This window comes from Alosa pseudoharengus, unplaced genomic scaffold (genome assembly GCF_046254945.1).
Source record: "Alosa pseudoharengus isolate Yale_2024_CS ecotype anadromous, Long Island Sound unplaced genomic scaffold, YU_APseudo_1.1 YU_APseudo_1.1_scf_22, whole genome shotgun sequence".
Taxonomy (NCBI): domain Eukaryota; kingdom Metazoa; phylum Chordata; class Actinopteri; order Clupeiformes; family Clupeidae; genus Alosa; species Alosa pseudoharengus.
In genome coordinates this window covers 14293488-14310066 of record NW_027468680.1, presented here as the reverse complement: position 1 = coordinate 14310066, position 16579 = coordinate 14293488, and the positions used below count along the sequence as shown (strand labels likewise).

Below are 16579 nucleotides of genomic sequence, written 5' to 3'. Positions count from 1 at the left end.
CAGTGAGCTGCCTTCTACAACAGCGGCGCTCAGGGAGCAGTGAGGGGTTAGGTGCCTTGCTCAAGGGCACTTCAGCCGTTACTGGTCAGGGTTCGAACCGGCAACCCTCCGGTTACAAGTCTGAAGCGCTAACCAGCATGGCTACGGCTGCCCCAATAGGCCACAGCTGCCCCTGCACAGCTGGTCTGAGTGGGAGCATTTTTTTAAATCAGGAAGTGCATTCCAGAGCTGGACTGGACTGAAATCTGAGAGATCGGAAGGTATATATTGATGGAATATGTCTTAAATCTAGGTCCTAGAACCAGCAGCAATACTTTAAAATCCACTCTGTATGTTACAGGAAGTCAATGAAGAGTAACTACAGAGAAGTTACATGTGTATTTTTTGTTTAATTAAGACCAGACGTGCTGTGGCATTTTGAATCATGAGGTCTCACTACACAAGCATGTAGACCAGCTATTGCATTGTAATAGTCCAGTTTGGAAAGACCCATGACAGGAAATTGTGTGACATATGTGTTAAGGTGTTCTTCCGAATATTTTATAGGATAAACTGACTTAGGCTACATGCTCAGAGAATTGAGTCTGTCATCAATTGTAACACCCAAGTTAAGTGCCATTTTAGAGTCAATGAAGATGAGCCGAGCTGGATGCTGATCTTTTGGGGAATAAACAGCTGGGGATACCAGGGGCAGTTTTGCAGAGATTGAACTGAAGGTGAATCTTTCAACCAGACTGAAATATCCCTCACTGCAAAAAATGATATCTTATATTAATATTAAAAAAATGTAAGCTTTCTTTTAAGATTATTTGACTTAAAATAAGTCAAAATCCTCTTAAATTAAGACTTAAAAACAAGTAAATTTATCTGCCAGTGGATTAAGTAGGCTAATTTTATCTTAATTTAAGAATCTTATCTTAAATTAAGATAAATTTACTTAATCTACTGGCAGATAAAAGTATCTTAATATAAGATTATAACACTTGGTAAGATATCTTTTTTTGCAGTGCTGAAGCATGCAAATAGTCATCATAAGACATGTAAACTGAGTAGCCTATCATCCACAGTGATCGGTAAATCCGAGAGAACGAATTATCACCTGTGTAAATGGAGAACAAAAGGGGCCCATGCTGATCCCTGAGTTAGGCTACACCTGTCGTGAGGTTGTGCATCACACTGAATGAATATCCTTTAAGGATGTAAAGAAATGAAGACCTTTCCCAGTAATTTTGAACTCAAATAAAGTAGAGAGGAGAATGTCATGTCACTGTGGAGAATGTCATGGATCACTGTGCTTCAATCACAGGTATAGTTAGTTATTACATCATCCAAAGCGACTTACAGAATATGATAACGGTATTTAACATTTACAGTTTAAAAGTCTACATTAAGCATGACTGAATAATAACAATAATATCAATAACAATATCAGATATCATAGATCAGATAACCCTCTTGAAAGGCCCAACATATATAAGAGCAGTTTCGGTGGAATGAGTATGTATGTTTAAGTATGTTTACTCTTTTGATCCCGTGAGGGAAATTTGGTCTCTGCATTTATCCCAATCCGAAGCGCTTTCAGACATACGTGTAAGACCGGAGGTTCTGCCGATGTTAAACGGTGGGGCCGTATATCTGAACGACATAACCGGTCAAATGGAAGTCCGAATTCACCCGGTGTTTATACTACCCCCGACCTAGTATTTCCTCCGGACATTATGTAAATGTACTGTGTCTGAACGAGGCGTAGAACATGCGGTTAAAATTCACACCTAGTGAGAGGGCGTGTTGGTGACGTTTCTTTCGTGCGTCCATGTGGTTAAATCTGACTTAAATGCCAGTGTTATGATGGAGTGGCATAGTGCTGTCCAGAAAATCTCCGACATGGAAAGATGCAGACATCACGGAGCTACTGTCCATGAGGGCATACAACATTTTGATAAAACACATGAAGGGAATGGCACGTTGTAGCCTACAACTGCATGGCAAGGCCAAACGAATTCAAAAGACTGAATCATCATAAGCAGAAGGCGCTGAAAAGGCAGTAGCCTACAGCGACGTCGTTGACGACAATAACAGGAGAAGGCCTATTTAATAAATTGTTAGCCAACACGGTTTTCTGTTCATTGATAGCCTTAGGCAGAATTAGGCTACAGAAAAGAATAAAATATATTTTTTTCTCTCCAGGCAGTAAAGACAGTAGATTCGTGTTTAAAATTAAATGAAAACTAAAGGTAGGCTATAGGCTTATTATGCATATGACCATCCAGATGAGGCTGGTGATCTGTCAAGAATGATGAAGATCGTAAGATACAGATGGTTTTATTGTTGCTGTCATTATTACCACAAACACGAATTGACAACGAAACCATGGCGATCGTGGGTTATATCTTGCCTGTTTATTAGGCCATGCACAGCCCTGTCAGAACTCCGTGTAGCATGCATACTGGCAGTTTTCATAAACCATCACCAACTAGTTCGCACTTTGGATATATCGTTGGATTGTGAAAAGCCCAATTTCGAATAACTACAGTACAACAGATGAGGTAGGATGCATATTTTGCAATTAGAATTTCGTGTTGGTGAGACCTGTTGCCTATCAGTAGACATGTCATCTCGAGTTCCACGACAGCTTAGCTAGTGCCACCGAAATATGACACTGAAATCCTCTCACTATTGGAGTCGCTCAGATAGAAACAGCTGTAACGTGGTTAGGACACTTTTGCTGTGGAGTGGAGACGCCATAAGTTAGGTGTGGTTTTGACAATCAGAAAAGCAATATACTGAAATAGTTTAATGATGTAAAGTCAAGTGCTGGTCTGGTGTGTGTGCACGCAGTTTTTATTGATGAGTCGGAGTGGCAAGGGCATTATAAAACTTCTCGCTCTTAGGCCTACTCATACACCGCGTTGAAATGGCGTAGCTGTCTAAATTCAAATCATATCATGCTAGGGGAGAAATCGTGGGACATCCATTATTTTGTTATTCAGCACCCATGGTCAAAAATATGTTCCCGCGTGCCTGCATTACGTTGAAAACAGATAAATGTGTTTACTCGAAGCACACATACAAATACTGTATGTGCGCACTTACGTGACTATCCTACTTCAAGTATTAGCCTACGCACAATAGATTTCTCTTCTTTAGCCTATAATACATAGGCTACACTTTGTAAACAAAAAGCAGCAGTGACAGGCAGCGGCCGCATATATTCTGCGTCATATATCTCGCATCTTGTGAACTCTAAGCCCCCACCCCTCACTCGACAACCACACGGAGATTCTGTAATGTGCGTGTATGTCTTTCACACATACGTCCGTATAAGGTCAGTATTAGGTCCGCAGGTTAGCATCATATCTGAATCATCCGAAGGGTACCTCCGTTTGACAAACCTCCGCATGTACTCCGGAGGTTATATCTGAAAGCGCTTTGTGAAACACACACTAACCCCGGCGCAGTGAGCTGCCTGCAACAACAGCGGCGCTCGGGGAGCAGTGAGGGGTTAGGTACCTCAAGGGCACTTCAGCCGTGCCTACTGGTCGGGGTTCGAGTCCAAAGTGCTAATCAGTTGGCCACGGCTGCCACAATGACTGCTCTTGAAACCAAACTGCATAGGGTCAAGTTGTTCTGAGAGAGATATGGAAATCAGAAACTTGCTTGAACACCACTTTCTCAAGAAACGTTGACAGGGTGGAAGGGAGATAGGTCTGTAGTCCTTCATATGAGCAAAAGTGTAACCCCTGCTTAGCCTAATTAAAAAAAATGTGATGAATTAATGCATAATCACCAGCAAAATAGTTGGTAGGCTTAACGCCTTTTTAAAGTCTTTTTGAACTGGGCACTGAAGCAACTTTTTTGGAGAAAAACTGTTGCAAAGTCGTCTGCTGACAGTGGTAGATGAAGTCTGTGTTTTTTTTTAAGAAGAGACAGTCTGAACTCCAACACAACCTTTATGTTCAAGGCTGGCTCTCTTATCTAAACGTTCGGTGTTGGGCATGACTTCCGCTGCTGCGCATGCGGGCAAGCAGCCTGCAACTGGCTTTTCTTAGTTCCCTCCGCCAGGGGGCGATAAGATAACATTTCCCAGTAGTGCCTCAGGTCGGCAGGCGAAGAAGTCCTGCATGAGTTCACCTTCAGGTAGAGAGCTCTAAAATAAGATTTTGGAAAGAGATCAGTTGTTTACGCCATGAACGGGTCTGTTCATAGCATGCCTAAAGAGGTGGAAATTCAGCTAAAAAGAGGACCTGCTGGTAAGTAATCTCTTCATATCATATTTAGACAAGGTAGACAGTAACGACAGCAGTCGACTCAGCAAGTTCATGTCCAACGCCAGAGGGGCCTGTCGGTGCACAGCAGTAGTCCAAATTTTCTCTGACTAGCCAGGGCTAACGTTAACGTTAAGCGAGTTGAGCTCATTGGCAATGTCAATATGTTTGCTTATGTTCGGTCATTTGTGTATTGGAGTAGTTTAATTCAATAGTTTACTCAGAGTATACAAAAAGTCACTATTGCATCAAGTTTGTACGAGTTTGCTGGACAGGCGCAGCAACTTTTCAATGGGCAAATTGTCAGCTTGCTAGTTGGTTAGTGAATGAGGTTGCTACGTAGGCAAGTCGGCGTCATGCGCAACATTGCAATTTAGCTTTATTTACGTGTGAAACCTTCCTAAAAGGATGTAAGTGAAAATGTTTAGATGTAATTAACACATCTACCAAGGTAAAAACTGAACCGATTAATATTGGGTAACGTTCGCTTTAGCTTTGTACTTCCATGTACTTTGAAATGAACTCAATACCCCGACTGTGTCATAACGACCGCCCCGTTGCCATATTATAGCACCAATTACTTAAAATTGAACTGTATAACGTTATGTTGCTTCAACACGATTATCATAGACTTATGTTAATGCTACTTCAGGATTTGAATGGCATTGTTACTTTCAGTGACAGTTACTTTCAGTGACAAGTGTTGCCTTTTCTGGAGAGTGTTGACTGTCATGGAGAAAACGAAACTAACTTGAAAGAGACTGTACTGTTTGCACTTTGGTTTTGAATTCACATTTGCATGAATGGCTTGTCAATTTAGCGATACTTATTATCACAATTTAACATTTGACTGACTTTGACAAGTTTCTGAAAACATTTTAATATTACAAGGGTTATGGAAATGTGTGTTTGACCTGTCTAGTCCAACCTTAGTTCCAAGTATTACATAATGAGTTTACAACTTAGCGGGGCCATTCTTCCGCAGGGGTCATAGAACACCTCACTGCTCTCCAGTGCACAAAAATGGCATCATCCTTAGTGCTTCTTTCCCTTATGCCCTTTGTACCCCTGAATAAAAATCCCTTCTCATATCACATTGGAACAAGCAGCTTTACTTGCTTTACTGTTATCATGCCAGACACTTCTTGGCCATAGCCAGTGGCTGTTTAAGCCAATTTAACCAAATGGTTGAGCCTGCAAAGGCAAAGTTGTTGTCCCTTTTTGAAGTCAATATACAGTAAAAGGGGATCTCAGTCAAGTCATTTTCAAAAGCCTTGAAACGGATACACTGGGAGAAGTCCCTGAGACGATCCAGATCTTGATATCGGTTCATGGACTTCATTATGGCTTCTCACTCTTCCCTCGTTTTTGTCTCTCACAACACTCTCTGTCCCTGTCTGTCTCTTTCTCTCTTGTTTGTCCCCCAGGACTTGGGTTTAACATAGTCGGTGGGTTGGACCAGCAGTATGTGTTGAATGACAGCGGGATCTATGTGGCCAAAATCAAAGAGAATGGCGCTGCAGCACTGGATGGACGGCTACAGGAAGGGGACAAAATACTGGCGGTAAAGAAAATAGACACTTGGGAGACTGTGATTCATTTGAATTTGTTAGTCACTGTTTCATTCAAGAGAGAAATTGGAGAAGTCTGGTTACTTGGAATGAGCCACTTGTGATTTAAAAAAATAATAAACAAATAAATACACTTATGTGTCAAATCAGGTGACAATTTCATATTGTTGGACATTTTCCTGCATTTATGGAAGTGGACATGCTGAGGTGTTTCTCAGTCATTTTAAAGGGCTTGCCATTTCTTGGCCCAGCCCCTGTACACAATTTGTGTGTGTGTATGTGGTGCAGATTGAAGGGATAAACATTCTCTGGATAAACACGCTAAGTCCTGAGTGTGCCCAGTGCCAGCTTTTGTCAGGGCAGGTACACATTCAACTGGGCACCTTTTAATTAAGTTCAGTGTTAGTTCAGCTTAGGAGAGAGAGAGAGAGAGAGAGAGAGAGAGAGAGAGAATAAGAGATTACATCTGTTTACTAGATGTGCTTGTTTTTCATGGTCTGATGAGCATTTGGGTATATAAAAAAAAAAAACTTTTCCTTGCAGATAAATGGCAACCGATTGGAGAACCTGTGCCATAGTGCAGCAGTGGACCTCTTCCGGTCAGCTGGAGAGGATGTATTTCTCCGCGTGCAACAGAGAGTGAGTAATTGCATTTTCTTTCTCCTTTTCTTCTCTTCTCTGATCTGAGGCAAGCGGACAGAGGTTTGCAAAAGGCATAGGTGTGGAAATCAACTAGACTCTCCTAAATATGCATTAAAGTTGCAAGTTATTGAATACTTTTGTGTTCTGGAGAGAGGGACGATATGGCTTAAAAAAAAAAAACCCTCACATTTCCATATTCTGAGGAGTGGTGATTTACCATACAATACAATGGGATACAAATCTAAACCTAGTATAATGTTAAGTATCAGAAATACAAATTCAAATATGATGTAGGATACAATATGGCATGTCCCCTTGTCTTGGTTCGTCATGGAGATTACTTGCCGTTCTGTATCGCACAACTGAAATTGCTCATTTGTTTCTGCCCTGAAGTTAGATTCTAAGTGGATAATCTAGTTAGTTTGTTGTTTAAGGACTTACTAGATCACATCGGTGACATTAGCTTCTCCTGTTGCTCTTCATCAGTTCTCTGTGCTGTGAAATGGCATTATTGTGACTGCCATTGAGTAAAGTCAAGTTTATTTATAAAGCGCATTTCATACACCGAGGTCATTCAATGTGCATAGAAGGGAAATAGTCAAATAATTGTTTACAAAGTAAAGGATAAAACACACAAGGTGATAGTGATAGTTTAAAATTGTTTAAAAAAGTAATAATTAAAATACATTAAAAAAAGCATAGCTCAATCATTCTATCTCAGTGTTGAGCATGCCTGAAGCCTCCTTTCAATTTCAATTTCATAACCACACCAGTCATGGGATGGGTTGGGAATCACCACACCTTCCTGAGGAATTCAATTGTGCCATTTAAGCTGTTTTAAAGTTCTCTAAACTTCACCCAATGTTGGATTGTGTAGCTGGATATATTGTGATCACATTAAACTGGATTCTGAGCCAGAAAGCTGTATTCGAACCAGTTATTCCAGTTCATTTGACTTTTTAAATGTAACCTTTACTAAGGCTACAAAGCATTATTTACACAAAGCTTCATTACAGGCATATCCGAGGGTGACCCATTTCAGTGAGTGTGAGAGTGTAGGTAAGAGTATCTATAGCTGCTTTCAGACATGTCCTCCGCAGTATATGCAGATCTCTGTCAAACGGAGGTACGACCCTTCAGGTGATTCCGATATTATGCTAACATGCAGACATTATGTGTGAACGACACCAACACGCATGAACAGAATCTCTGCGTGGTTGAACAGGTTGAACGTGGTTGAACTCGCACATGAACAGAATCTCTGTATGTTCTTCGCTTCGTTCAGACACGAGCTAATTTACATAATGCCCGTCGGAAGGAAATACTATGAGGGGAGTAGTGTAAGAGTCGGCGAAGTTCGGAATTCCAAATGGCCGGTTATGTTGTTCAGATATATACGGCCCAACCGTTTGACATCCGCAGAACGTGGGGACTTACACCTACTGCGTGTCTGAAAGCAGCTTATGTGTGTCAGGAAGGTAGGGAGGGAAAAGGCAAGGTAAATAAACGTTGTTCTGTCCAGCAGTGAAAGGCCTGTTATGTAGATAGGGTTTTTGGCCTGCCAATCATTAACTTAAGGTAATTGACATCTACTGGGACCCGAATTGGTTTCCTTCACCGTGTAATGTGTGTATATGTTCTGGAGATTCCTTATCTTCTTGCTTGTCAATGTGAACTGGATTATTGTGTCAGTGTGTATTTATCATGAAGCTGTTTTAGTCCTATAGTTATGTCCACTTGGTTTTAATGCTGAATTGTTGAAAATTTTTCCGCATATACACTCTACAAGTTTCTTCTTTTTCTCTTCCTCTCCTTCCCTTACTCTTTCCCTTTTATTAAACTTTTTTTTCCTCATCACCCCTTCTCTCTCTCCAGTCCTCCCTCCATCACAACGGTCCAGTGAGCTCCCGGCCTGAGAGTGAGGCGCCCGTCTCCTCAGTCGGCCTCCTTTTGGGCCTCGCGGCGGCTGCCGCCGCCATCACCGTCGCCGTAGTCTACTTCAAACGCTTCCCTCCCGGCCTGCGGAGGCCCATTTAAACGTAACCGGCCTCCCATTTCAAGGACCAAACGTTGGGAGAATATACTCAGAGGGCCAAAAGAGAAAAAGATAAAAGAAGAAAAAAAAACACACACAAGGTGAATGAATTAAGGATTGGGACACATGTTGGAAAATGCACCCTGAAGAAGCAAGCAAGCCATGTTTTCCTAAACATATACGCAAACAACAGCAACAACAATCTAAATAGGTGTTAATATTGCTGTCATGATTGCCATGTTGAGCTGGTGTTCCCCTTTATTTTTAGTGGGGGTTTTCTTAGTCACTTTAAACCAAAGCTCTGAGTCTGTCTGTCCCAGCATTGCACAGGGGGAGGGAAGATTCAGCCGCCATGTTATCAGGAGACAGAAGTGATCGTGTCTAAACTGACCACGTAGAGCTATATGAGGGAGAAAGGACGAGGAGGTGGAAGATGGAAAGAGTTGGATGGAGGTTAAAGAGATAGAGAGACAAAAAGAGTTGAAGTAACTGACCTGTGAGGAGCTCCATTACTTTATAGCAGCGCCCTCTGTTTTCACCCGCTCCTTTGCCAAGAGCAGAAACTCTTTCTTTTTTAAATAAGTTTTCCATCTTCATTCTTTCTGTCACCATAGTGTTTCCTTTTTGCCCTCTCCCATTCTAATGCCAAAAACTAAAAGCATATAAGTGTAAATATTGTTCCAGGTATAAATATATTTTCAAATACTGTCACTCACTGGGGAGAGTTTGGTGTCGAGTTGCTGTGGTGACATGGTTTTTAATCGGTTTATGTGTTTGTTTGTTTATCTTTGATTTGTCTGAAATGTTGTCATTGTCAATGATGACTTGGCCAAGGCAGTAGATGCAGCTGTGTATTTTGTACCAGACGGTCCTTTGACATCCTCCAGCTTGGGCCTGTAAATGACCGTTCAGTTCCTTCCCCAACCCCTGCCTTAGCTGACCATTTAACTGGCTGCTGTCTCCTTCTGACCAATGCAGAAGTTCTTTTTAATATTAACAATTGAGTTCAAACTCAGGCCTCTTGTTAAATCCATTTACATGCACATCTTTCAAAAAGGACACACACATGAAATGCTATGTTTCTGATGGAAAAGGGAAGTTTTAAGTGACATTCAGGTGGTGATAAGTGTGATTTGTTAACCTGACTCCTAAGTGATTTCAAACACCCCAGGATTACATCATTCTGTATTCTCAATGTTTGACATGCGTATGAGAAGCCACATGCTTGAAGCCAGTCACTGCCCCCTATTGACTTTGCTAGAGAAATGCACTGCACTATGCATATGGAAATGGGACTGTGATGTAGAAGCATGGTAGAAACACAGGCGTTGTTCAGGATAAAAGACCAGACTAGTAAAAAAAAATGTAATGGTCTGTAGTCCAATGACCTAGAGTGGCAGTAGGTTTGACACCCACGCAACTACCCCCATGTCCACTCTGCCACACTAATGAAACAGCACTCAGTAGATATGCCAGTAAAGACATGATTTAATGGGGGAAGCACGCATTTTAATTTGATCAGAACGACAACTTTAAACTTGTTTTGAACTGTTTTTGTATCGGAATTATTGTTTGCCTGTAATATCTTGTGGAAAAAATGGCCGAAGTATGTACATGAATGTTTTTGAGGAATTCTTTGTTAACGTTGTTTAAGTGCACTCTATCATGAAGATGTTCAAGAGCCTTAAAGTGCGTGGTGTTCTGACATTAGTGTGTGTGCATGTGTTTGAGTGCCCTTGAGAACTGAGCTGTAGAAGTGCTACAAAAGCCAGTTATTACTTTTGAAAAGACACACAAAACAGAAGGTCAAAATGGATGTTGTTCTTCTCAGGCATATGAAGTCAGCTTTGAAAGAATGGAAAGATGGATGAAGGTGTGATTGACATGTCATTGTTCTCCATTAAGTAATGCACCAAGATCACTCACATTAGCCTGACTTGCCACTGTGGGCAACGCATGGAGTGGTTTTGCAGCTCAGTCTCACAACACAAATGCCCCCTCCCCAAATCCTGTTAGCATGTTGCTTCACCAGGCATGTGGGCATATCCAAGTGTATTTGGCACTGAACTAGCCACAGTGAATGGAGCTCTGTGTTTCTGTGTTGATCTGGAGGCACGGGTGTTTAAACTGCTATGTACGCTACCCAAGCATTTTTCCAAGAAAAAAGGCCAAATTTCTAGTGAGACCTTTAATTGGTCAATCTGTTTATTTTACACTAATGAGATCCTGCTTTGCCCCCCCCCCCCCCCCCCCCCCACACACACACACACCCCTCTAATTCAGTCGTTTGCCTTGTGCATTTCTGGAAGATCGCAACAGAGAAACCACAGACAGCAATTAGCATTAATTGCAATACAATTAATCACTTCATTCCACTGTTTAGATGCTCCACCACATAAACCACACGTACAGTCCCATGATTCAGCTGTGATCTGAGCCTGGTGTGTTGGGTGGGCAGGTGACCTACACCTTGAGTCTATGTCTGTGTGTGTCCTGTCCGGTCTTGTCTTGCACGTGAACCTTAAAGCCTTACTGGAGCTGTAAAGTACCGTCACACATCAGGGCAGGGAAGTGGTCAAGAATAAAACCTGACTTTACTGTAATTACAACACTGTGTGGGCTGATGTCTTTTGTTTCGTTGTTGAGACTATAAAAAGATTTGAAAACAGTGTAACCCTTTCATTGAGAGAAAAAAATCCATGGATTTTGATGGGTGTGATTGCTTTTTATGTCTTTCTGTGTGACAGAGAGACAGGTGACCGGTCTCCTTAGCAAGGTTATCCGACCAACCACTGAAAAACAACTTTCTCAGAACAAAAACAGTCAACTTCAAGTGTGTACAAGATCAACAAATACATGGCTTTAGCATACATGGGGGACTCGAGTCACATGACTTGACATGAAACTTGACATTTTTTAAGACTTGAGACCTGCTTGATCAACATGTATAAAAGACTCGACTTGACTTGCTATTCATGACTTGGACTTGAGACAAATGACTTGAAATTACTTGACTTTTTTTTCATAGATATTAAGGAGTTAACTTTACAATTTTAGAAAATCTGCTTAGGTGCTGTTGCATGCATCACGCCAGCGAACCTGTCATTGTACCAAGTGACGCGACGCGACAGACCAACAGCAAGTGCCAGATCAAATGGGACAGACTGAGGTAGGCTAACTTGCAAATATGGAAGGCTCTACGTTTATACCAAAACATAATAATGTTTGGCTTCACAGATGATGTATCTGACAAGTCAAAGGAGAACTTAACAGCAGTCTGCAAGTGTGCAAAATAGCGACATAACCACCACCACGTTGATTTTCATCCGAAGTTAATCGTGTTAGAAACCTAACGTCAAATTTGAGGCATGTTAAGAGTTGGCTTTGAATCTATTATGCTTTTTAACGCCACATTAGGTTAAAATGTGTGAAATGGCAAAGTGAAACATTTTCTTGTCTAAGTTTAATTTTGATATATAGCGAAAATGTTGCCAAAGTAAGCGCCTCTCTTTCTCCCTCCCTCTTAAACACGTCCCTGTTCCATACGTTACAGCCTATATGGAAGCATATGAGTAGCTTTATTCAAATGAGAATGCAATCTGCAATATGCAATTCAAAAAGACATTACATTATGCAATTGACAATTCATTATGCAATTTAATATTGCAATTTGCAATAATATCCAACAAATTGTATTTTAATCTGCAAAGTGACAATGAAATCCTAAAATCAATTCCAATAATTTTGGTTAAAAAATAGAATAAACATGGATTGAATTGCATTCCATTTTGCCATGGTACTTCAGTCTCAAAATTCAAATGGCAATTCATTTTGCATTTCAATTTTCAATATTCAGTTTCATCATTTAACTGTCAATTCGTTTTGCAATTTAATATTTAAAGTGCAATGTAGGATTGCGGTCCGTGTAACGCTTTGCAGTGCTTTGTTCTATTTGCTCCATCCATCTGATCCAAATAAAAAATGTGTTCAATAATCCAATTCTCAATTTTTGGTCAGCAAATAGATAATTGCTGCTATTTTCTAAATGTGTCATTAGTCACGCAAGATAAAGAAAAAGACAGAAACTGGATTGGAAACAAAAGTAAAATTCAGTTAATATTGGATTTTTGCCCTTTTTACCGTTTTTAGTGAACCACAAGCGTAGGGGGTTGCCCTGATACATATTGGCGCGCGGTGTTGGTGATCACATTTTATCAGCGGATGTAGAGATGGAGGCCTATCAAACACAGTTCAGCTTGCATCAAGGTGCCAAGCGATTGATAATGTCAGTTCGAGATCAAAACTTCAGATGCAGAGGGAGACATTGCTGCATTCTGATACCTATGAGTACGTGTGTAGAATGTTCATGTTCTGGGAGGCTTTGGAGACCTACATGATCCAATGGACTTGAGCTGTAGCCTATAGCAATGTAGGCTATTTGCTGTTGAAATTAATACATAGATAAACTGATAAATTAGGCATATACTCACTGTTGTGTCTTCGTTTAGCCTAATGAAACATAGTCTAGCGTAAAGTGTTAAATAAGCAAAAATGTCCCATGTCAAACAGTGCTTGGGGTAGCCTCTATAGCCTAGACTGACGTCGATGGCAAAGAATTCTGCTTTGGGGAATTATTTGCTATGGTATGGCATGGCCATGGTATTCAAATATACTGTAGATATGTTCAACATAGGGCTGAAAGTTATGTTTAACGTGCCATCTCCCAAAAATCGGCGAAGTTTTAGTTATTAATCACTAAAGTAATGAGTCAAAATCACGCACAACTTAGGCGGCGCTCTTCCACCATCTAGCCTGGCCCAGCTAGATGGTGTTCTCCCCCAGGTGCTCGTGGTTCAGTCCAACTAAAAGCTCAAAAAAGGAAAATTAGAAAATTGACGCATCATTTCAATTTTTAACTTCTGAACAGAAAACCGTAACTGTGCTTAATTGAAAATCAAAATATGCAACAATAACCCATTTACTGTGCCGTCCTAAAGAATGGATAACGGATTTTTAAGCCTATTTTTATATTTTTTCATGTGAATTCTGCAAATAGAACATAGCACTGCAAAGCGTTACACGGACCGATTGCATTTTAAAAACATATTTGGCAAAACTGTCAATGCCAGCCTGAAAAGATTTTGGATTATTTTGGGCAAAACGTTTTGTCATAGTTTTGAGGCATTTTATTCAAATGGAAAAGAAATAGCGCCCCCCGTGATTGCATTGCACTTTGGTCACGCTCTTTGTGTTGCAAAATTCAAATGGCCATTCAATCTGCCAAACGCATTGCAATCATAGACAGTAAAAGAAATGGACGAACAGACTCCGTCGTTCTCAATGGGAGGGCACTGAGTCATTTTTCAGTTGGTCCCCCCAGTACTGCGCAGACTCGCACTTAACTTTGTGACGTTAGCCATCGAACTGAATCTTGTAACTCATATGATAGATACACAGAAATTCTTCTCACACTTCCTTCGTCTTCAAAGTCATCAAAGTTAAACATTTATTTATGTATTATTATTAATATTATCCTCACAAGTGATATCAAGTCGTGTTAATGTTGAAACTACCACACATGATCATCTTCAAAAACAGTCATGGTAAAACAAAACAAAAAAGTTATAGCTTCTAGCCTTGAAGCTAATCTTCTTTCCACTTTTCTGACCTACGGTCAATCCATCGAAAACCTCTGAAATGATTATCGTTAGACTACCTAACGGTAAAACTACTGTTTTTCATTAGGTTTACTTGCCTCTATGCTTTACCTTAACATACAATGCTGTAGGCTACATAGTTCTAGCTCACGAGTTTCCGTTCTGGCTGGCAAGGGCGTCGTAGTGGGGGGACAAGTGGATATAAATTACCCGGGCCCCAAGTGGGGGGAGGGCCCCTAAGGAGTTCAATTTTATTTTCCTTAATAATAAATAATTTCCTTAATTTAAAGATCTTAATAAATGTTATTAACTAATATAGATGCAAATATTTCGGGTTAATGCATCAGTTGATTGATGTATTAAATTGTGTCCAAGCCAACATTGTTTGAGGGCAGGCACCCTCTCCCTTGCACGAAATGGTTCAGTCCGCCTTCCCCTGCTAGGCGCATTTTTGAAGTAACGTTCATTCTGCCGAAGCGGCAATGCACACGGTCACGATGTGAAGATGTCTAAGTCTAAGAAAGCTAAATCCGGTTCCCAGAAAAGAAAAGAGGGGCAAGAAAGGGAAAAAAAAGAAATGAGGGAAAACAAGTGTTAACAGCCTTCTTTCCCAAGAAAGGTGAGCCCATTGTGAAAGCAATAGTCTACAAATGAAATGAACTCCTGAAGGTTACAAAACACTTCAATACCACCGCGAATCCGCGATTATCAGTGCTAAAACAGCATTAACACAAAATTAGAAATAACATGATGCTGATTTATAGCCTACCACAACATTTCAATAGCCTACTAATTCCAAAATTATTATGAGCTAATAGCTTAACTTAGTAGGCTCAATGTTATATAGGTTCATGAGGAAAGGCTGTCAAATTAGTAGCAAAGCTAACTTGTGAAACGCATCACACTCAGTTAGCTATAGGGAGGGAAAGTAATCTCATCGCCATCTAGTGGTTGCGTTCCTAGAGTTTAGCGGAGGGGATGGGATTTTTTTTTTGAAAAAATATATCTCTGCACATTGGGATCTTAATTTAATGCCTTCCATATGTTAGGCACTGGGGTCACCTCTATTGCTTCAAGTGGTCATACCTTATTTTTAGGATCAGATGAATTGTTTTGAGTTTTTGTCGTAACATGGTGATAACAAACTACAGTTGCATGTGACGTCACATGTTTGGGAGCTTAATCTCTAACTGATCAATACGGCAATTTGCTTAACTGGCTTACATATTTTTGTAATAACGGAAGGTGATGTAAACCGCGTGGTGATAACCTTTATGTCTGGATAACTGGTGTTGTGCTTCTACTCACATGAAGAGCTGGCAGTAAGTGTTAAGTGGCAATGCTAACCAGGCTAATAAACAAACCATGCTACCGTGAGTAACGGAAGGGTAAAGTCACGTGGCTTTTTTGTAGTTCGTTTATGAAACAAAAGGAGCATTTTTTTTAAATAAGGCAAAATAGGGTCTGCCATTTTCACAGTTAGAAGATTATTACTGTATAGACACTGAAAAATATTTTTGGTGGATAAGATTGCTGATTTGGCTTCACAGTATTTTTTTTAAAATAGGTCTATGGGACTTAACATTGGAGCTGCTCTTCGATAGGAACGCAACCACTTGGGGCGCTGGTTTTCACTTTCCCTCCCTATAGATAGCTGTTCTCTCAGCCAAAAGTGTTCAATTTGTATAGATAGCTGTTCTCTCAGCCAAAAGTGTTTTCATTCATTTTATGTTCTAGCTTTTAAACATTCTTCAAATAAAACAGAAATTGGGTAATAAGATTATTTTCTGTTATACAGTACATATAAGAGTTGTTAGATTAATTCAATGTGTGATTAGATAGTAGTTAGTTGTGAACCTCATGCTTCATGCTTACAGCCGGTGGTTGGTTGGGGGGGGGGGGGGCCCATGGCCACCACTTGTGCATAGGGCCCAGAATTTGGTGCTACGCCCCTGCTGGCTGGACTACGCTTCTTATCCAAACAATACGGTTATCTCCCTTCAGTGCGTTAGCTTCCCTTCAACCGGACATGCTAAACATTCTTCTTACGGGAACCTAACGTTACGTACGAGGTAATCGAGTCTTGTTTTGCCTTTTATTGTTTATGTAGATAACACAGAAGCTAAAATATCGGCACATGATATATGTTATATGAAGTTATGGGAGTTCAAAAAAATCCTAAATGAATGGGCGTTCTATGGGGTTAGCAGAGAGTTGATAACCACCGCTACATCGATGCTTCTACTTCCAGGAATTCGCCTGCCCCCTTGATTGCAATCTGTCAAGTCACTCGTCAAGGCGGGAACTAGGCTACGTCACTTATATATAATAATAATGTATTTTCTTTAAAATATTCATATAAAATACAGCGTGCAAACAGTGACTATAAAAAGAGGTGTGTCTGATGAG

At 40.5% G+C, this 16579-nt stretch overlaps 2 protein-coding genes across 3 annotated transcripts in view; both read left to right on the top strand.

Annotated features, from left to right (window-relative positions):
• The first annotated feature begins 4099 nt into the window (after positions 1-4099).
• synj2bp (synaptojanin 2 binding protein) lies at positions 4100-11122 on the top strand. The gene is made up of 4 exons (XM_076300651.1): positions 4100-4250; positions 5693-5829; positions 6380-6475; positions 8354-11122. Exons 1-4 carry the CDS (start codon positions 4187-4189, stop codon positions 8513-8515), a joined length of 459 nt encoding a protein of 152 aa, XP_076156766.1. The 5' UTR covers positions 4100-4186; the 3' UTR covers positions 8516-11122.
• A 347-nt stretch (positions 11123-11469) lies between these two features.
• LOC143139839 (deubiquitinase DESI2) overlaps positions 11470-16579 on the top strand; it is a 30632-nt gene continuing 25522 nt past the window's right edge. For both annotated transcript variants that reach the window (XM_076300638.1, XM_076300637.1), the window contains exon 1: positions 11470-11682. In XM_076300638.1, coding sequence (XP_076156753.1) covers positions 11668-11682 — 15 coding nt within the window. In that variant the 5' untranslated portion in view covers positions 11470-11667. The remainder of the gene's footprint in view (positions 11683-16579) is intronic.